At 41.4% G+C, this 22,771-nt stretch overlaps 1 protein-coding gene across 1 annotated transcript in view; it reads right to left on the minus strand.

The window, feature by feature from the left end:
• Nucleotides 1-5,403: 5,403 nt before the first annotated feature.
• Nucleotides 5,404-22,771, minus strand: part of PCTP (phosphatidylcholine transfer protein) — a 39,620-nt gene continuing 22,252 nt past the window's right edge. The window contains exons 3-6 of the mRNA XM_077458935.1: nt 19,826-19,905; nt 18,040-18,211; nt 15,064-15,131; nt 5,404-8,499 (exon numbers count right to left, since the gene is read on the minus strand). Coding sequence (XP_077315061.1) covers nt 8,431-8,499; nt 15,064-15,131; nt 18,040-18,211; nt 19,826-19,905 — 389 coding nt within the window. The 3' untranslated portion in view covers nt 5,404-8,430. The remainder of the gene's footprint in view (nt 8,500-15,063; nt 15,132-18,039; nt 18,212-19,825; nt 19,906-22,771) is intronic.

Below are 22,771 nucleotides of genomic sequence, written 5' to 3' on the forward strand. Positions count from 1 at the left end.
CATGGATATCAAAGAACTGGGCCCCAACGCTAGTCGGCTGTAGAGTTAGGATTAAAGACTATCCCTTTACAGCTGCTACGCAGAGACCTTCCCATATTGCTTATGCTAAGAGGTACCTCTCGGAGGGAGATTGCACCATATCCTAGCCATTCTCCTAGATTGCAGTTAATGCTTATATGCACTGTTTATTGCTGACTTTGCTGATTTATGTGTTAATTCTAGTCTAGTGGCATAGAACTATATTCCATACCAAGGCCTAGTGATAGCACTGCCCAGTGGACTGTGTCTGAAACTACCTTCTGTGTGTTCATTTATGCTCAAACCACCATTTATTCTAACGCTTGCCAATACATTGAGCTAATTTACGAATAAAAACAGCCTTGTGTCCATTTCTTGGTGCCAAGTTACAGCTGAGTTAAAGGTACTTTATCTATACTCGTGTTCTTATAAGCGTGTGCAGTAACTTTTATTCAAGCAGTTGTGTCAGAGGGGCTAAAGTTGTTCTTGGAGTCAAGGTTCTGAAAAGTGAACCCAAATTACCAAATGGGGGGGGGGGGGGGGGGGGCTCGGGAGGGATTGGGGGGGTACCGCTTCACAAGTTTAAAGGCCCATTGAAAGCAAATAATTATTAATGGAAAGAAAACACAGCAGGTGTGGATTTAAAATATTTGTTTCTTCTGTACTTTTACCTGCAATTATTTAAGCTGGGGACAGGGTCTCTAAAGTTTTTATCAAAGTGCCATTGGGGAAAAATATGGATTTGTCTCTATAGCAAAATAGTCTGCATGTTATTTGGCTTTTTTCCTCTGTATTATCCAGAGTTTTTGAGGATGGATTTTGCTCACTCTACTTTTGGGTGTTGAACTTGACATGCCTGGATTATTCTCCACTCTGCACAGCTTTCTCTTCCTAATGAAACTGCTAATAGACATCTTGGCAAAACAGACAGAAGTTGATTGGATCATCACAGTCAGCGAGTCTACAGCCAACAGGATGCAGAAGTGGAAGGGGGCAAGTCATTGCAGCCATAACATGAACAAAGAATCTAGGATTCAAAAGTTGTGTACTTACATTATTTTAAATAATATTATATTGTTAATTATATATTCATATTAATATTATATTTAAATAATAAATTGTTTATCTGGCATTAAATAATGTCATTTTGATTTAAATTTCTACAAGCAATAATAATTAAGAAAAAATAAGGATTTGGGGCACTTAAAGCTAAATTCCAGGCACGAAAAATAGCAAATGTATATTCCTTTATAGTCATGAAGGATATATAAATATATTTTACGTTTTCCAAATGCTTATGCAATGCAGATATTGTCTTGTAAATGTAGTGGTGACATCACTGTGCTGTACTTAGACTGTACAGAGAGCAGAGCTTTGGGTGGGACCGAAGCTTTGCTGCTATCGGTATGGATTTTGTTGAGTTGGCCACTTGAAAAAAAAAAAGCCAACGCAATTTAGGTTACTTGATTTATGTTGGAGACAAAAGGAAAAGGTTAAGAGTGGTTGACCTGCTACTTCAGTGGAGATAATGTGACTACAGGCCTAGGTTGTTGGTTATGCAAGCAGTGCTTGGTCCAACTGATTTGCCCATTTATGAGATTAAGTAGACCCAAACTCAATTAGCAACCCTGGTTATTTTGACAATCTTTCTACATTTATGTCATAATTTAGGGGTATCCAAACTTTCTAAACAAAGGGGCAGTTTACTAGCCTTCACACTTTGGACTCTGCTGTTGGGGGCAGAAAATGTCCATTATCAACGGGAGTAGAAAATGTCTCAGGCTTGATAGTCGGTTTTGGGTAACATACCACTTGTGGTCAGTAGAAGAATGAATATTGCCCCATCATTGGTATTCATGGGAGGAATTGTGCCCAATCATTTATATCAGTGAGGGGACTTGTGTCCCATCATTAGTATCAGTGGGAGGAATAATGCTCCATCATTGGTGTCAATGGAAAAAATAGCCAGGGGCCAGATATAGGCAAGCAAAGGGGCCACAGTTTCGAGACAACAATCATAAATGGTAAAAGAGGCTGGGATATATTTTCCCCATAAAATATGATGCTATAGCCCTCTCTGGTGTCTGGTGAAATTATCTGTATTGAAGCTAAAGCTGTGGTTTCTGTCAAAGAGGCTTGATGTAATGACAGGAAGAGATGGTCGGTCAGTAGGGATGAGCCGAACACCCCCCGGTTCGGTTCGCACCAGAACTTGCGAACGACCCCCGCGTTCGGTACGAACGTTAGAACCCCATTGAAGTCTATGGGACTCGAACGTTCGAATTGGAAAGTGCTAATTTTAACGGCTAATATGCAAGATAGTGTCCTAAAAAGGGTTTGGCGAGCTGCCTCCTGCCTCAGGGGACATGGGTCACTGCAAAAAAAAGTTTTAAAAACTACCGTTTTGGCGGGAGCACTGATTTTAATGACGATTAAAGGGGAAAAAAAAAAGTGAAATATTCCTTTAAATATGGTGCCTGCGGGGTGTCTGTAGTATGCCTGTGAAGTGCCACGTGTTTCCCGTGTTTAGAACAGTCCCTGCACAAAATGACATTAAACGGAAATAACACCATTTAAAACTGCTTGCGGTTTTAATGTTATATCTGGTTCCTGCAATATGGTTGAAAATCATTGAGAAACATGGCATGGGTAGCCCTCCCTGCCCATTACCAGCCTATTTGGGTCTTGTACGCATATTAAGGGGAACCCCGTACCCATATTAAAAAAAGGAAATGCGTGTGGCCCCCAGGCCCTATATACTCAGAACAGCAGTATACAGGCGGTGCAAACAAGACAGGGACTGTGTAGGTTTGTTGTGTTAAGTTGAATCTGTTTGTCATTTTCAACCAGTACATTTTTAAAGTGTAGCTCCAGTCAAAAAAACTATCTTTAAGCTTTTTGGAAAACATAGGGAAGGGTTATCACCCCTGTATAATTTGTTTTGTCGTCCATCTTTTTTCATCTCACTTGCTGCTGTCTCCTTGCGTTTGCAAGTAGGAGATGTTTGTAAGTTGGATGTTTGAAAGTAGGGGCCTGCCCTATATTATAGCGGTATGTACTGGGTACAGAGCACGCAGACAGCACGCACTATCTCCTAACACTACTGACTGCAAGCTCTATTATTAACCACTTGTTAGCCCAATGTTTGCATAAAGTGAAAGATGAAGTTATGCTGAGTAAATAGATATCAAACATGTCACTCTTCAAAATTGCACATGCCCGTGGAATGGCGCCAAACGTCGCTACTTAAAAAATCCCCATAGGCGACGCTTTAAATATTTTTTTACTGGTTACATGTTTTGAGTTGCAGAGGAGGTCTAGGACTAGAATTATTGCTCTCGCTCTAACATTCTCGGCGATACCTCACATGTGTGGCACATGCGAGCACATGGGGACATGGGCGCTTTAATTTTTATTTTATTTTTTTATTGTTCATTTTACTTTATTTATTTTAGTTTGACATTTTTTTCCCAAAAATATATTTTTGATCACTTTTATTCCTATTACAAGAAATGTAAACATCCCTTGTAATAGGAATATGGGGTGACAGGTCCTCTTTACAGTGAAATATGGGGGGTCTATATGACCCCACATCTCACCTCTAGGCTGGGAAGCCTGAAATAAAAAATAAAAAAAAGATTCTGGCTTTGATCGTACTGGCGAGTTGGTAGAAGCACCGGAGGGCGGTGAGGGGTGGGGGGCGTCTATGGCTGGGTATTTCAGGGTATCACCGAGTATGGCTGGTTATCTCTGAGTATGGCTGGGTATGGCAATTTATGGCAGGGTATTACAGAGTATTGGCGGGGTATTGGCGGGGTACTACAGAGTAATAGCAGGGTACTGCACTGCAGAGTAATGGCAGGGTACTGCACTGCAGAGTAATGGCGGGGTACTGCACTGCAGAGTAATGGCGGGGTACTGCACTGCAGAGTAATGGCGGGGTACTGCAGAGTAATGGCGGGGTACTGCACTGCAGAGTAATGGCAGGGTACTGCACTGCAGAGTAATGGCGGGGTACTACAGAGTAATGGCAGGGTACTGCACTGCAGAGTAATGGCAGGGTACTGCACTGCAGAGTAATGGCGGGGTACTGCACTGCAGAGTAATGGCGGGGTACTGCAGAGTAATGGCGGGGTACTGCAGAGTAATGGCGGGGTACTGCACTGCAGAGTAATGGCGGGGTACTGCAGAGTAATGGCGGGGTACTGCAGAGTAATGGCAGGGTACTGCAGAGTATGCACTGGTATTGCAGAGTATTGGCAGGGAATTGAGGGGTTAAATTCGGTGAGCAGCGATGTGGGCACTGCAGATGCAGCCCACATCGCTGCTGACACCGATCTCTTTCCCCTCCGCTGTACCGATCGGTACAGAAAGGGGAGGTAGGAACAGGCGTCATAACATGACGCCGGTTTGTTTCCAAGTGATCACTCCGTCATTTGACGGAGCAATCACGTGGTAAACGGCCGCTATGAGCGGCCGTTTACCGTGATGCGCCGGGTCCTATGGACCCGGCGGTCACGGATGCTCTCGAGTGCGCACACCTCGGGGCACGTGAGAGCAAAATTCTGGGAGGCCGTTAATTAACGGCCTCTCTGAGTTAAACAACCGCCCTGAAGCCGTTAATCGGCAATGGGCAGTTGTTAAGTGGTTAAAGCTAGATCACTAGCTATATAGGTGAGGTGAATATAGTGGTGTATACTGCAGTCAGGGCACAGACAACAACCACTACACAGCAGCAAGATAGGAAATCAGCCAAAAACGATTGGTGTGTACTGTGTTGAAGGTACACAGAACACCCACTGCTTCAGATGCAAAGTAACACACTACAGGAGGCCGCCTTAAAGGCGGCCTTATATAGTGTGGGGCGTGCACTACACAGCCTGAGCTATGATTGGCCACAGGCAGGATGCCTGTGGCCAATCATGGCTCTCCTCGCTGCCGGCGCTGCGATTGGCCAAGCATGCGGGGTCACAGTGCATGCTTGGCCAATCAACGGGCAGCAATGCACTGCGCCAACGCAGTGCATTGTGGTCCGCGCGCGCGTCACTCGAATTTTGACGCGAACGGCCAAAACGTTCAGAATTCGCCGAACGGCCGAACGGCCAATGTTCGAGTCGAACGTACGTTCGACTCGAACACGAAGCTCATCCCTATCGGTCAGGTTATCTGATGGAACAAAGGTAATCTTCTTCAGATGAGACCATGTGGCCAATTTCTCAGCAGTGGTCATGTGGCCGGATACTGGTATTTTACAGCTTAGGTTTGCCTAACCAAATATACATAATGAACATTTGCTCCCATTTCCCACCCACACATTTAGCAGGAAGATTAAGTAATTAATACAGTTTTGTTCTATTTCCACTCAAATAAATGATTATACAAGAGTTCACATTAGCTCAAGTTTATTTTGCAGGCAAATTTATTTTTTTGTCAAAATATATTAATTTACATATTAAAACACTAAAAATGAATAAATCAGGAAATATCCGAGAAATAAACGTCATTGATTTGAAAATACAAAAGAAAAATGTATCTACTTAACAGAAAAGAAATGATCATGTACTAGAAAAAACAAGCAAACATTTGATGCAAGACATGGACAGCATATATGATGTGAATGGTATATAACAGTAGTCTAAGTATGCATGATTGTAAAATTTTATGTAAAGTAGACCTAATGGGATCTTTAGACATTTTAACTGTCCATGGCAGTGCATAGCATTTTAGTTTATTTAAATAGTGTAGGAAGCACCAAGATCAGGGGTACTTTAATATGCAAATTGCGACCTGAGCCTACGTGGTCTTACCTCTAGACCCCTTTACAAATAAACATCTGATCACAGGTGCTCCAAATCACCAGGCACCCCTTATAAATGCAATATTACTTGGAGGCTTTGCTAAGCAGTTAATTACGCATGTTCTATATCCTACATTAACTATTGTCACGGTATGAAACTCCACTCATCATTGTACTAGTAAAGTGAAATGATCAGCAGGAATCAGAATTTACTTTAATTTCAATTATATTATATAATATGATGCTTCTAAGACTGGATCACAGACTCTAAATAATAGTCTCCACTGCAACACACACTATGTGACACCTGCCTTTACACACATATGAACTTCAATGGCATCCCAATCTTAGTCTGTAGGGTTCAATATTGAGTTGGCCCACCCTTTGCAGCTATAACAACTTCAACTCTTCTGGGAAGACTGTCCACAATGGTTAGGAGTGTGTCTATGGGAATGTTTGAAAATTCTTCCAGAAGCGCATTTGTGAGGTCAGGCACTGATTTTGGATGAGAAGGCCTGGCTTGCCGTCTCCGCTCATTCATCCCAAAAGTGTTCTTTCGGGTTGAGATCAGGACTCAGGCCAGTCAAGTTCCACCACCCCAAACTCATCCATGTCTTTATGGACCTTGCAACATAGTGTAGTTTTTTTAATTTGATGATCCTGCCAGCAGACGTTTAATTTTTCCACTTATTTTAAGAGGGGCGACAATACTGTTCCTTCTGCAGTGCAATTACATAGCAGCAATGTCACCTTGTGGACTGGGTAGTCCTACAGGGTACAGTATGTAGTTTTAAGTAGACTTTAAGTATTTGGGCATAGACAGTGGGTACAGAAGGGACTGACTGAATTTTGATCAGTGCATGGCCGTCTCCTGCTTGACAGAAGTCGATCAAATGAACGAGAATGTTGGAAAACTAGATTGTGGAATGTTGGATTCCTCCATCCACCTCATTTGTATGGATGAAGGAAATCGGTTGTTTTTTTTTTTGTTTGTTTAGCCCATTGGCTCCCGCTGTGTCTAGCAGGTATGTGGGATTTGCACTTAAGGGCTGCCCTGCTGCAGTATATGTACGTGGAGCGGTCCTTAAGCGGTTAATTTAGAGCCTCATTGAAGACGACAAAGGTTATAGATCAGTGATGGCGAACCTTGGCACCCCAGATGTTTTGGAACTACATTTCCCATGATGCTGAACCACACTGAAGTGTGCATGAGCATCATGGGAAATGTAGTTCCAAAACATCTGGAGTGCCAAGGTTCGCCATCACTGTTATAGATGAATCCGATGCGTTCTGCGGGAACACCCTCTCCCTTCTTCAGGGCTAGTAAGTCAGCAAACGAATAATCATTCAATATCAGATACTCATGGAAAGAGTGATCTGTTAATAGATAGTCGTAATAATTATAACAACACCAATAATAATAATACTACAATTAATAAAATGGATATCACCCAATTTTAAATGTTTTTTAAAACTATTTTTACAATCATTTTTATAATTTTCATGATTTGTTATTATTGTGATTATCACCGTTGTTATAATTATTATTATGATATCCATTTTATACATTTTATTATAATCATTGCTTTTTTTTATTTTATTAAGACTATTACCAGTACCATCAGTGTTATTATTATTGTGTTTATTGTTATTGGGATCATGATCATCATCATCACTACACAAACTCTTTAGCACCCTTTATGATTTGTTATACATATATATTTAAGCATGTTTCATCATTTATTATAGATGTTTTACTTTTTCATTATATTTTTTATTCTATGTATTTTTCAGCACACGTAATGAGCTTCATGTGTTTAAATGTATTTATACAGAGTACAGATATTTTATACGGATCACTGTTTCCATATGTATATGATGTTGAATGTTTATCCATTTGCTGACTAGCCCTGAAGAAGGGGGAGGCTGTTCCCTTGAAATGCGTTGGCTTCATCTGTAAGCTTTTGTCAACTTCAATAAAGTTCTAAATTAAACTATCGAGAGAGGATCAACTGTTACCGGGCGCTCTTTCATACCCACTCAAGTTACTCCATCTGAAATGAGGCCTCTGTCATATTAGACAAGTAGCAGCCCCAAGACTTCAACTGAGTACAATACCAATACCTACCCTTGGGGAATAAATTCACCAAGATAGACTCCCACCTCATTCATTGTTTTGATATCTACCAACAACCTATCCGTTGGTTCACTGGTCCAGGTGGTCCACACATCATATGCTATATGCCTGACCAGCCAATTGTCATACGCAAGTGCTGTCACATGGGTGGCAGAAAGAGAGTCCTCGAGTAAACTTCCATGAGATTGACCAAAGCTAGCCATACACTAATAGAAATTAATTAAATTTTTTTTGTTTTAAGAATATGCTATAAATTTTCTAATTGTCTGTGGGGTCAAATCAATGTTTGCTTTCAATCACAGTGAAAAGAAAATTGGAAGAACCAGGATGAAAAATGTTCTTATTCGAACACATTTCCAGTAATGTATGTGGTTTTTGTTTTGGGGACAAAAAGGAGGTGGAGGGGAGATGGTCCAGATCAGGCAATTAGGTGAACCTTTGCTCTATTCAGGCAAAGCACGGGTTCACTTATTAATTATTATGATGAACTCTTGTTATATCCTCTACAGGCCTTCTGCATGTCCTTCAAGAAGTTTGGAACTCCACTCTGGAATAAAAAAGAAAAAATGTAATGTGAAAATAATAATCAGCTGGTGCACTTCAGTGTTCTAATGAGAAAAGCTGCAGGGTCTGCATCCCTTTAAATGTATTTAATCCTTGGGAGTATCTGACCAAAACAGAAATTCCCATTAAAATGTAACTTGTATCTTAGACCCCATACACACTATATAACTTTTGTTGTCTGATTTCCTTTAGATTTACCAAAACCATGTAGTGCAAGGGTATGCCTGATTGCATACAAATTGAAACTCATACGGTTTGACCCCATATTATATGGTTTTGATAAATCTGAAGAAAAAAAAATCTACAGAAAATAGTATAGTGTGCATCCAGCTTTAGTGTAGGGTTCTGGGTAAATCAGTGAGCCAATCACACAAACAGTCAATTACATTTCTAGGGGTGTTCTATACACCAACAGTGTACAAGTTGCTACATTGCATTGAATTTTACAGAAGATTATAGCAGCTGCAGGTTGATAAGACCATTTCTAATAACATTAAATTAAATAGGTTGTGTATCAATTTGAATATGCTATATAATTTTTAGTAGTTACCCATTAATAAGGACCTGTCACCTATAAGCAACAGCACACTAACCTTCAAAAGGATGCTAAATTCGTTTTAAGGCAACTTAATTTTATGGATTTTATTGTTTTTTTAATTTTCTATATTTATTTTTGGAATGTATAAAAAAAAATATAGGTTTTCCAAAGGCAAATCACAGCACTAGCTGTTTTCCTTAAAAGATAAACCCGCATTTCACCCATATTTAGGGTGTAACATGTAACATATTATGAACACGCCAGTCCCCGATCCCTGATCTGACAGCTAATGGGGTTGTTCTCCTTCCCCGCTAGCTGTCACAAGCGGTCCGTCCCCACCCCCGCCCGGCTGTGTCACTCATTTACAGTGTCCTGTGAAAACTACAAGGCATTTTCGTCTGTCAGTTTGTTGTTTTTTCGATTAACTACCAAGGCGCTGTGAGCTGTGAGTCTTCCTGTCAGAATGTATCAGCTTCCCTGTATGACTGACAGGTTTCAGGAGACCTGCATGGCATCAGTGATCTCCTGATCACTGGTGCAATGCTTTACAGGCTCCTGTAACAAAAAAGAATAAATTCACATTTTTCTTTTACCTGCAAAATGTGCATTTTTTTTAAAGTGAACTTATCCTTTAGGCTGGGTTCACACTGACTTGTGGAGGGCTCACAGCAGGGGTCCTGTGCGTTCCTGTTCATTTCAGATCCGATTTCAGTCCACATTTTTGACTAAATTCGGACCTGAAATGGACCAGAAGACGCACAGGACTCCTGTGCCTCTGGCTCTAATCACATGCTTAAAAAAAATAAAAAAAACAAGGGATAAGGGACCGGGTGCATGGATTTTGGGGGCGCCCTTGCACCCCTAACAGACAGGCCGAAACTGGTATAGCCTTGCAAAAAGTTGTTCTCTTGGGCACTGCAAGGATGAAATCTATATCTGAGCTGAACAGCCCAGTACAAGTACAGTCCAGCATAAGTACATTTCCACTTTTGCAGCTAAACTGGGCTAACACCTACTATGTATTTGTTACATGTCCCCATTCACATAGCATAAAAAATAATAATAATTTAATTGCAACTTACCTTTTTAAGATGCTCTGTTCTGAACTCTTCAGCTAGTTGATGAGGGGGCTGTGCAGCTGTGTTTGCCAAAATGTACTTTTCTATACTGTGCAGGCAGATCTTCGTTATCAATTGTAACTAGATTTTTAACACTGTCTGACCTAACAAAGGGTTAAAGGTGTAGAGGCTGGGCTTCTTACATTGTATGTCAATGTGGACAGACTTGGGAAAAGCTCAGTCTAACATTGTTAAAAAAAAAAAAAAAAAACATCCAATCAGCTATAAAACCTCCTACTGAGAAATATCTAAAAGATCTTTTTTTTTTTTTTTCTTTAGGCATGCTGTGTAAATGGGAACACATAACAAACATATAGTAGGACTTTCTCAATATTGATTGCAAAAGTGGAAATACGCTGTAATGCCCCGTACACACGAGTGGATTTTCCGTCAGAAAAATCTTGGATGGTTTTTCAGACGGAATTCCGCTCAAGCTTGGCTTGCATACACACAGTCACACAAAAGTTCTCTGAACTTTCGACCGTCAAGAACACGGTGAGGTACAACACTACGACGAGCCGAGAAAATGAAGTTCAATGCTTCTCGAGCATGCGTCAAATTGTTTCCAGCATGCGTAAGAATTTTGCGCGTCGGAATTGCTACAGGCGATCGGTATTTCCGATCGGAACTTTTTCCGACCGAAAAAAAATGGAGAACATGCTCTCAATCCTTTGCTGGCTGGAATTCGGCCAACAAAAGTCCGATGGAGCATACACACGGTCGCATTTTCTGACCACAACCTCTCATCCGTCTTTTTCTGACCAAATTTCCAATCGTGTGTACGCGGCATTAGGGTACAATTAAGTGCTTGTGGTACTAGTAATGAGTAATGGACTGCAGTTTTTATGCTGTTGAGTCAGAAAGCTAGACACCAGAGACTTGCCTGTGTTGACTAGCAGGTGCAACTGGATCAGATGACCAGCTAAACCGAATCATTGCATTTTATTTTTTTGGCAGGTATTCATGGGTGTATATACAGTATATAATTCAATAACAGAAAAAAAAAAAAACAGACGTAGCAAGTGTCACATCTTCAAAACATTAATTTTAACACATTTTTGCACACACACACACACAAAAAAAATCTTTGTTTATGTACATGCTGTTTCCTCCCATGACCCTTCTGTTAAAAATACCTTGAACTGTAAGTAGATACCATAAGGAGATTAAACAATCCCTGGAACAATTAAAGTCCTTTGGGACTTCAAGCTACTTTAAAGCATACATAAAAAAGATGTTTGTATTTCCAGAATCGCTCCTCCTGAACACACACCCTTCTCCAAACCAGGGACTGCGCTAATCAGATCTTATACAATGCCTTTGTCTCCTTACGTCAATCCCTTATCTTGACTGCGGAGAAGCAGGATGCAGGAGAAGTGACATCAGTGCAGTGAATTGTCTAATTGGCGTCTTAGGGCATGGTAATAAAATTAATACGCGACTGCCTTTGCGGCCTCATACTTTGGGGAGGCCTGAAAGGAAATGGGTTTAGGCAAAAAAAAAAAGTAGATGAATATAATAATAACAACATTGTCTAAAGGGCCAGCAATACAAAATATGTGCTATTTATCTTTTTGTAAAAGAGCTAAGAAAATGCACCTGATAGTTTGAAGAAAACAGTTTGCCATAATTGAGTCATAAAAGTAGAATAGATATTGCCTATTTTAAATATGAAAGTTTTAAAATATTTTGAAAGTTATTGCCCACCCCCATTATATATTTCTAGAATATGGCACCACCCATGTTGTGTGCGACACCTGAAGGAAGGTAGGATTAAGGAAAATGATGGTGTAACACTTATGTTCTAAGGCTCTATATGACAGCTGAGGATACCAGGGCCGCCATCAGGGGGGTACAGCCCATACACTTGTAAGGGGCCCCAGCGTCTGGACGGGCCCGGCCGACTGGCAGGGATATGAGAAGGCAGGGTCGGGTGCAGAGGAGCTCTGGGGATGCTACTGTATGTGTATGAGTCAGAAGGCTGCTACTCTGTCATGAGCTGATATTCTGCTCTTTGCTGCCACCTCTGGCCATTTCCTGCATGTGCACCCCTCTGCATATGGAAACAAGAGCTGGGACTAGGACTAAGGGCTGTTGTTTGGGGGTGGGGGTAGGGTTGCCACCTGTACGGGTTTCACCCGGACAGTCCGTTTTTTTAATGATGTGTACGGGTTTTCATCTGCTCTAGACCCGTACACATCATTCAGACTGGACTGCCCGAGAGTGATGAGACTGCTCTGTTGATGATGTGTCTCCCCTCCCCCGCCGTCTCACTAATGACATAGTGTCAGTCCACCCCGCACTAATGCTGAGTGCAGGGGGGATCTGAAGCACTTCAGTGAGCCCACACTCCCTGCCGATGATTGCATGCAGGAGGGAACCGGTGGGCGGGCCCAGACAAGGGGTGGCAGCTGAAGAATCGAAAAGCAGGGAGGAGGATGTGCCCATATCTACTGCCAGATTCCTTTCTATGGCAGCAACACACCCTTTCTCCTGGGCACAGGCTCCTCTCAGGCTGGATAGGGCCTTTAACAGAGGTCCTCTACAGGTGGGCGGAGCAAGCGACCCTACACAGACTGCAGCCCGATCACTGCTTCCTCCTGCCCAGCAGACATCAGGCTCACCCTGGGGCAGACTGAAGAGAACAGAGGACTGCATATTCTCCTCCCGTGAGTCCCAACCTGTTTTGCCCTCCAAACTGTGTGATCCTGTGCTGTAATCCTGTTCTGCATCTTGCAGTGCAGCTTTACTGAACGAGAAAGTAAAGATCTTGGCTATGTCAGGAATATATTGGGACTTTTCAGGCTCCACATGGATGCATTCCACACACACACTATATCTTATTTAAAATGATTATTTTTGATAATGTGGAATACTTCTGTGTAGAACCTGAAAAGTCCCAGTATATTCCTGACATTGTCATGAGCATAAACAGCAAGAGACATACAGAATACTATACAGCCCATCTCCAGGAAAGGGAGAAATGACCACTTTTACTTCTATGTTTCCATGTTCCTGCTGCACTGCTCTCCTCCTCCTCCCAAAGCTTCAGCATCACTGCATACCACACAGGAACATTCACCCTGTATGGTACAATGAAGATGAAGGAGTGTGACCACAGCCTGTCACAACTTTCACTGAAGCTGCAGGGGACCAATCACAGAGATTGAGGGAATCAGAAAAAGTAAATTTGTTCAAATTGACTATATTTATTATGGTTCAGAGAAAGGAACTGGAGAATCTACCCTCAGTCCTTTTCTCTGTTTCAAAAGTGAGCTATCAGGGGTCTGTTTAGTCTCCTGATATTTCACCAAAGCCCCCCCAACAAGACTGTTAAAAAAAGGTAAAAATAAATAAATTTGTAAAAAAAAAAAATACTGACACCGTCCACTGCTCTACTGACACCGTCCACTGCCCTACTGACACCGTCCACTGCCCTACTGACACCGTCCACTGCCCTACTGACACCGTACACTGCCATACTGACACCGTACACTGCCATACTGACACCGTACACTGCCATACTGACACCGTACACTGCCATACTGACACCGTACACTGCCATACTGACACCGTCCACTGCCATACTGACACCGTCCACTGCTCTACTGACACCGTCCACTGCTCTACTGACACCGTCCACTGCTCTACTGACACCGTCCACTGCCATACTGACACCGTCCACTGCCATACTGACACCGTCCACTGCTCTACTGACACCGTCCACTGCTCTACTGACACCGTCCACTGCCATACTGACACCGTCCACTGCCATACTGACACCGTCCACTGCCATACTGACACCGTCCACTGCTCTACTGACACCGTCCACCGCTCTACTGACACCGTCCACCGCTCTACTGACACCGTCCACCGCTCTACTGACACCGTCCTCTGCCCTACTGACATCATCCACTGCTCTGACACTGCCCACTGCTCTACTGACACCATCCACTGCCCTATTGACACCGTCCACTGCTCTACTGACACCGTCCTCTGCTCTACTGACACCGTCCTCTGCCCTACTGACACCGTACACTTCCCTACTGACACCGTCCACTGCTCTACTGACACCGTCCACTGCCCTATTGACACTGTCCACTGCCCTATTGACACCGTCCACTGCTCTACTGACACCGTCCACTGCTCTACTGACACCGCCCACTGCTCTACTGACACCGCCCACTGCTCTACTGACACCGTCCAATGCCCTGCTGACACCGTCCACTGCCCTGCTGACACAGTCCACTGCTCTCCTGACACTGTCCGCTTTTAAGGTAGGCTAATTCATATTTTTAAAAAATACATTTTATTTATTAATTTAATCATAATTTATGGGTACAATAATGCGTTTTATTTAACAATGTCCCTTTCAGCCCCTCCCAATGTAATTTTGCAAACACTCACTGTTCACCATGGTGCACCTAGCTCGCTGCATTTCTACTCACGTGGTCCCTGACTCTGCCTGCCTATCCCAGGAATCGCATTAGGCATCAGGAGCATTTGTGCGAGTACAAGTACTCTCGCAAATGCTTGGTATCGGTCCCGATACCGATACTAGTATCAGTATCAGGACAACCCTACTCTTTACTGTTCGGCTTGCTGCAGGAGGCACCTGGAGGAGGGAGAAGCTGACAGCGCTGGCGGGGTACTGCCAGAAGAGGACGTAAGCAACCTTTCTGTGCAACAACACTGCACAGAGCAGGTATTACCTCTTTATTATCTAAAAAATAAATTATAAATAAGCCCATAGTATTATGTTAAGCCTATTGGAAGTTACAGTATATTTATGCTTTAATCAGATTAAACAACACCTCCGCTGTTTTTCCTCTTCAGCAGAATAGGCCTCAGAGACTAGACACGTTATAAACAAAAGTATGGAGACTCTTACCTTGGCTGCCCAGTTAATAAGCCATAAAGGGATCATTCCACCAGGATTGTCAAAATAATACATAAAAACTGCAAAAAAAATAAAAAAATTGTAGAAATATTAATTAAATACATACATTTCAATTCAATGTATCAAATTTATTTTATCACATATACAAACTAAGGAGGCACCATTTGTGCATTTATATGTATACATTTTAACTACTTGAGTCCCTGACACTTTTTTAATGCGTTTTTGGCAATCAATGGCACCACAAGTGTGATGTGCACATTTCTGTGCATTTTTCCAGCATGCCAAAGTGTAAGTGGGGCCTAAATCTCTTTTGCCGTGTACACACGGCCGGACTTTTCGTTGGACTGAACTCCGAAGGACTTTGACGGAGTTTCGCGAAACTGACTTATCTACACACAATCACACCAAAGTCCGACGGATTAGACCGTGATGACATACGACCAGACTAGAATAAGGAAGTCCATAGCCAGTAGCCAATAGCTGTCCTAGCGTTGGTTTTTGTCCATCGTACTAGCATACAGACGAACAGATTTTTCGACCGGACTCGAGTCCGTCGGAAAGATTTGAAACATGTTCTAAATCTAAAGTCTGTCTGTCACTCCACAAATCTGGTCTTTACGAAAGATTGGCAAGAAGAAAGCCATTGTTGAAAGAAAGCCATAGAAAGTCCTGTTTGCAGTTTGCGAGAAGCCACGTGGGAGACACAGCAAACATATGGAAGAAGGTGCTCTGGTCAGATGAGACCAAAATTTAACTTTTTGGCTTAAAAGCAAAACACTAGGTGCGCAAAACTAACACTGCACATCACCCTAAACACTCCATCCCCACCAGGGAGCATGGTGGTGGCAGAATCATGTTGTGGAGATGCTTTTCTTCAGCAGAGACAGGGAAGCTGGTCAGAGTTGATGGGAAGATGGGTGGAGCCAAATACAGGGCAATCTTAGAAGAAAACCTGTTAGAGTCGGCAAAAGACTTGAGACTGGGGTGAGGTTCACCTTCCAGCAGGACAACGACCCTAAACATACAGCCAGAGCTACAATGGAATGGTTTAGATCAAAGCATATCATGCGTTAGAATGGCCCAGTCAAAGTCCAGACCTAAATCCCGTTGAGAATCTGTGGCAAGACTTGAAAAAAGCTGTTCACAGGTGCTCTCCAGCCAATCTGATAGAGCTATAGCTATTTTGCAAAGAAGAATAGAAAAAAATTTGACTCTAGATGTGCAAAGCTGGTAGAGACATATACCCAAAAAGACTTGAATCTGTAATTGCAGCGAAAGGTGGTTCTACAAAGTATTGACTCAGGGGGGCTGAATACAATTCCATGCCCCACTTTTAAAATATGTATTTGGAAAAAAAATTTAAAACCAATTTATCATTTTCCTTTCACTTCACAGTTACGTGCCACTTTGTGTTGGTTTATCACATAAAATCCCAATCAAATACATTTACGTTTTTGGTTGTAACATGACAAAATGTTGAAAATTTCAAGAGGTATGAATAATTTTTCAAGGCACTGTAAATTACAGTAAACAGTAATACAATGCCCTTTGTATTTTTTAAATAGAATTAACATATCTGGCCCAATAGATATATAAAAATATACAGTATATACTATACACCATAACCATAAACCAAAAACCATAAAAAGTAGTGTATTCATTTAAATAAAGCAAGTCTGTGTGTCATTGTGGACATGTATATGAGACTTGTACACCTGCACTCCAGGCCACCTAGCTGACTTTACAAGGGGCTTTAACCTCACAGCTGATTTTTTTTCCATTTATTGTACATACAGAAGATGCAGGTGAAATATGATTGCATGACAAGGAAGATAGCAGAGCAAGGTAGACTGGTGGGGAGATCTTACCAGCAGAGACCCTAAGCCCTTGTACACACGGTCGGACATTCCGATGGAAAATGTCCGATCGGAACGTGTTGTCGGATAATCCGACTGTGTGTGGGCTCCATCGGACTGTTTCCGTCGGAATATGCGATGGACAAAGTTTTAGAGCTGGGCTATAAAACTTTCCGACAACATGATCTGATTGGACTTTGTCCGATTGTGTGTAGAAAATTCCGTCGGACAAAGTGGCACACATGCTCAGATCAAATTCCTAGACCAAAGCTATTGGCTACTAGCCTGAACGTAGTCCCGTCGTAACGAAATAACGTCATCACGTTATGTACGATCGGATTTTCCAACAACTTTGTCCGACAGTGTGTATGCAACACAAGTTTCGGACAAAATCCGTCAGATAAAATCCGACGGATTTTGTTGTCGGAATGTCCGACCGTGTGTACAAGGGCTAAGAGATACAATGTATATTGAAAGGTTTGTAAACCATCACACGTATATGAGCTTGTTGTACCTTATTCCAAAACCAAATGCATTAATATGGAGTTGCCATGACCCTTTGTAGCTAAGAAAGCTGCATATCTTCTTGGAAGGTTTTCCACAGAACTTAGGGGCTTTGCTTTGGGAATGTGTGCCAATGGAGCATGTGTGAGGTCAGGTACTAATGTTGGACAAGTTGGATTGGCATTCCAATTCATCTCAAAGGTCTTCAGTAGAGTTGAGGTCAGGGCTCTATACAGACCACTCCAGTTCCACCACACCAAACCATGTCTATATGTAGCTGGTTTTGTATACAGGGGGACAGTCATGCTGGAACAGATAAGGCCTGTTGCCACAGGGGTAGATGTACACAATTGTCTACTATGCCCTTGTATGCTGTAGTATTAATTGTATCATTCACTTAAAACATCTGAACTACTACTGGCCATGTAGTGTATTTAAAGGCAGGGTTTTTGTTTTTTCCCTACAATGTTTTAACAGTGGTTGTGTATAAACAGCAACATCCAAGATTAAACCAAACTCTGTCACTACCTTCTTATTTTTTCTTTGCAAGACAACAGTTACAATTTAAATTTACTCTTGACTATCCTGACCCACCAACACTTACTTTTGCAGCCATTTTTTCCATCACTCTCTATAGCAAGGCTTTGCTTGTAACCATTGACTCTAATAATGCCGGACTTCTCTGGCCAACGGGAAACAGATACACTTTTTGCTAAGATTACAAAGATCTTCCTCTCACCAATGTCTAGATCTTGCCTTTCACGAACATAAACGTACTACACTTACTGATTAAGGAAGATAGTTGTAAATGCAGTTCTTACAGCAGAGCTCTAGCCAAAAATAAGAAGATACATGTAAATAGCACCTTAAAAAAAAAAATATTCACCATAAATCCAGAGTTTTCCTTTGTGGACATTTCTCTGCTGCTGGATGTTCTCAGTCTGATGGGCAGCAACCTTTAATCTACTACCTCTGAGCCTGGATCATCCTGGACTTGCCCCAGTCTGTAACTGGACAGTGAAAGGAGAAGCAGCATGATGATGTGATCTGAGTTCTGAAGGCGGGGATGCCTCTCCTCTTTGAGACTACAACAACACAGCAGGAAGATTCAAGGCGGATTGGGAAATCGGGTACGTTTTTGTTGTTCAACCCACCGGTTGAATGAAAAACAATGACCCATGTATGGCCAGCCTTATTGGCAGGATCACCAGTGAAAATACAGAAAGTCTGAAAATAAAATAAGCCTCATACAGCCACTACAGCTACTGGTAGACACTCATATATATATTACATGTTTGATCTTGGGGTTAGATAAACTAAAAAAAGAAAAAAAAATTACATAAAATCATTATATAAGCACCGGAGCCAGACACACCATTTGTGATTTTTATATTTTCCTGGAGTTCAACTTTAAAGCGGAGTTCCACCCAAAATGGGAAGTTCTGCTTTAAGCACTTCTACCCCCCCTCATATGCCACATTTGGCATGCAATTATTTTTTGGGGGGATGAGTGGGTACATAGTTTTGACAGGTACCTGTCAAAACTAGGTACCCACTCACCCCCCCCCCCAAAAAAAAATGGGTGCGCACTGCACATATGTGAGTCGTGCTGCTCCTCCTCAATGGTTGGGAAATCTTCTGGGACCTGTGACGTGTCCCAGAAGATTACAGGGAGGGAGGGGAGATTGGAGAACTTTTGTTTGGGCCGCCTAGGCAATCCGAACAAAAGTTCTTCTCTTTCCTCTCCCTCCCTGTAATCTTCTGGGACATGTCACAGGTCCCAGAAGATTTCCCAACCATTGAGGAGGCACAGCATATGCACAGTGCGCACCCAGTTGTCACAGCCGGGTGCCCACACTTGTAATGTCGGCGCCAGGGAGAGAACCGATGGTAAGGGCGGCCACATCGCTGGATCCTGGCACAGGTGAGTGTGTATTTATTAAAAGTCAGCAGCTGCACTTTTGTAGCTGATGATTTTTAATAAACACAAAAAACGTCTGGAACTCCGCTTTAAATATACTGTAGATCCTATTACTTCTTGCAGGTGTATATAAATAGCACTGTTCTAACATAGAAAAGGATGCAGCTTTTTCTTCTTTTTCATTTCTCTTTCACCTCCTTTCTATTCCTTAACTTCTCTCTCTCTTTTTTTTATTATTATTTGTGTTTTTTTCCTTTTTATTTCTTATCTAGTTATTTAATTGACGTTATTGTTATATTCAACACTACTCTATATTCAATACTACTCTATTTCTAATTTAAATACAATAAACTGATTTTTAAGAACTGATTTTCTTTGTAATATGATTCTTTTTGTCAAGCAATTGTATCTTGATACTTGTTTTATTGTAACTTAATAAAAATGTATTGAAAAGAAAAAAAAAGGATACATCCCGATTAGATAAAGGGAACGGATATTTTACTTCCCAATAGATCACTCTGTCTTCTCCAGTTTCCTCTTGTTGAAGAGCTACAAAATAAGAAAGTTGGTTGTAATTTAAACACAGTTTGTTTCAGTCACTAAAAAATAATACATGCCCCCTCCAGACTCCTTCAGGGCCCGGTGGCAACGGGATGTTCAACAACTGGACAACGATGTCTGGGATGATGTCTGGGATCTCCCATTCTGGACATTTGTTTCCTTGCGTGACAGAATGATCCAATTCAAAATAATGCACAGATATTACTATACTCCTTCTAGACTTCATAAGATTAGTACATCTCATTCCACAGAGTGCTGGAGATGTGGCCAAACTCATATGTTTTGGACCCGTCTCCCTATTGTTGAGTTCTGGAAGGATGTAATATCCATCAGTAATGCATTTGTGTTGACTCCAGTCGCACTGGCTGTGGATGTCTGCCTGTTGGGCCTGGTGGATAACCTCATCCCTACCAGGGAGGGCAAGAATTAGGTCAGCCTACTTCTTTTCTATGCCAGGAAGGCTATTACCTTGCATTGGTAGAAGAGGCCTCCCCCCTCTATTTCCTTTTGGAAACAACTAATAAACAGTAATATCCCACTTTACAAGGATACTTATACTAATCATGGATGCCCAGCCAAATATGATAAAATATGGTCCGAGTGGTTGGCAGACCCTTCCACTGCCTCCTCCTAATATGACACAGTTGGGGTTTTGGTGCCCATATGACTTTTAGCATTAAAAGAGCCCCTTTTGTATTTTATCCTTAATACTTTTTGCTTTACACTTGATGAATGACCCATGATATGTTTTCTATAGAGTAAAACCTTGGTTTGGGAGCATAATTTGTTCCAGAAGCATGCTTGTAATCCAAAGTACTCTTATATCAAAGCAAATTTTCCCATAAGAAATAATGGAAACTCAGATAATTATTTCCACAACCATTTATTCATATAAACACGATGAAAATATGAGCAAAAGCTCATAATAATACTGTACAGTACTGTAGTAGGAATAATGTACTGTACCTCTGTGTTGAACAAAAAAAAAAAAAAGAAGAATCAGTTTTAAAAAGGATTACACTCACAGTGTTAAGGAGCCTGGAGCTCATACATATAAAGCTGCTGGTGTACAGTATACAGCACTATATGTGGCCAGAGGTTTGGGGGCTATGGTGGCTCCCAGCGCTTCCTGGAGAACTCGTAGAAACCAAGGAACTGTTGGCATCGCTTCCGGGTGCTCGGAACGCATGTTAGCCCCGCCCACCCAGCTGGGAGCGTCTCTGGGTGTCTCCGACAGCTTTACACAGTGGCTTTACATGGATGAACACCAGACTCCTTAACATTGTGAGTGTAATTATTTTGTTTTTACAGTAAAATGATGGCTCGTATATATAAAGACAGCGCTCGTATATCAAGACAAATTATTTTTTTTTAAATGTTGCTCATCTTTCAAAACGCTCGTATACTGCATTACTGTCAGAATGTCACCTAAGAAGTTGCACCTGCTCACGTGAAAGAACCATTTATGCCATTTATTGTACACCCCTGCATGGGTAGCACAACAATACCTTATTGTTGTTTTGTTTGTATGTTGTATTATTAGTACTTTAAAACGCAATAAAAATATTCATTTAAAAAAAAAAAAATAATAATAATAATACATCTTAATACAGAAAACAACCACTCAGAATCAAATTGTCATCACTGACCAGCTTCTAAAAATTCAGTCAAGTATTGGAGTATCAGTCAAGTATTGTCTCTGGCTCCAATACTTGTTGAGTCACTGCTCAGAAATGAGTATAGAGTAAGTAGTCAGGGTTCCTGGCACACAGATTTGTTTCAGAAAGCATTGAAGGATTTGGATCAACATGACTACCACGCTGCTAGGATTTTAGAAACAGGTCAGCAATAACAGCCTCAGCTCGGGTTTTACGTTTTAAGGCAGACTATGGTAAGTTTAAAGACCTACTGAATCTTCAATCAATTAAACAAAATTTCATGTGTATCAAAGTATTAAAATTACACTAAATGACATCCATGACTTAATGGCTTTGTAATCTGTTTTTCACGATCTTACTATGGTTTTCTGCCTACTTGTAACTTCCTCCGTGAATCAACTGCTTGGAAAGTGCTGTGTTATATCATATCATGGGTATATATGAAATATTGATAAAGTCCTATGCTATATCATAAATATATTAAGCCATGTGCAAAATCCAATAAGCTTTCGACAAAATCTTTGAACATCAATGTAAGCATCAAACTTTTCATATTCTTGTCCGAGCATCCTTTAAAATCTAGAACTTTTAGTTCCTTTTTCTGTAAAAACAACTTTGCTTCTATTAAACATTCCTTTTTCTTTCCATTCTGCCCTCCCCTGCATCCTCTCCTTCTTTATCCTCCCATTCTCTTGGAAGTTTGGGGTTTGTAGGATAAGTAGTATGTGGATCTCTCCAACCCCTTCTCTCCCCCTTGGAATAAATATATCTCTCTACTTCTTTCACAATTCTTCTGAGCCTCTTTCAGAGGAGGTTGGAAATAAGACAAAGCACATTTTGGGGATTTGATTATTCTTAAAGTGATAAACTGTGTACCAGAACTTTATTCAAAGACACCAACAGAACTGGATACATCCCCAAAAGGAGTTGTCACCACCCTAAGTAGATAAGGGAAATACCCAAAGGTCAGCTGATGCAGATCAGGAGAAACTATGACTAGATAGGGATCTTTAGTCACAAGCAAATATGTTGTTGGAAAGATTTATGAATACATATTGATGAAGATGAAGATAAAGAAAGATGAATAAAGATATAAAAAATATATATAAAACAGAAAGGGAAAAATGTTACAGTGTAGCCAGATAAATAATAATGATTATGGACTGATTTCTTTTTTTTTAAGGCTTTAACCGGCA

This window comes from Lithobates pipiens, unplaced genomic scaffold (genome assembly GCF_037356315.1).
Source record: "Lithobates pipiens isolate NorthernLeopardFrog02 unplaced genomic scaffold, aLitPip1_a1.2 Scaffold_28, whole genome shotgun sequence".
Taxonomy (NCBI): domain Eukaryota; kingdom Metazoa; phylum Chordata; class Amphibia; order Anura; family Ranidae; genus Lithobates; species Lithobates pipiens.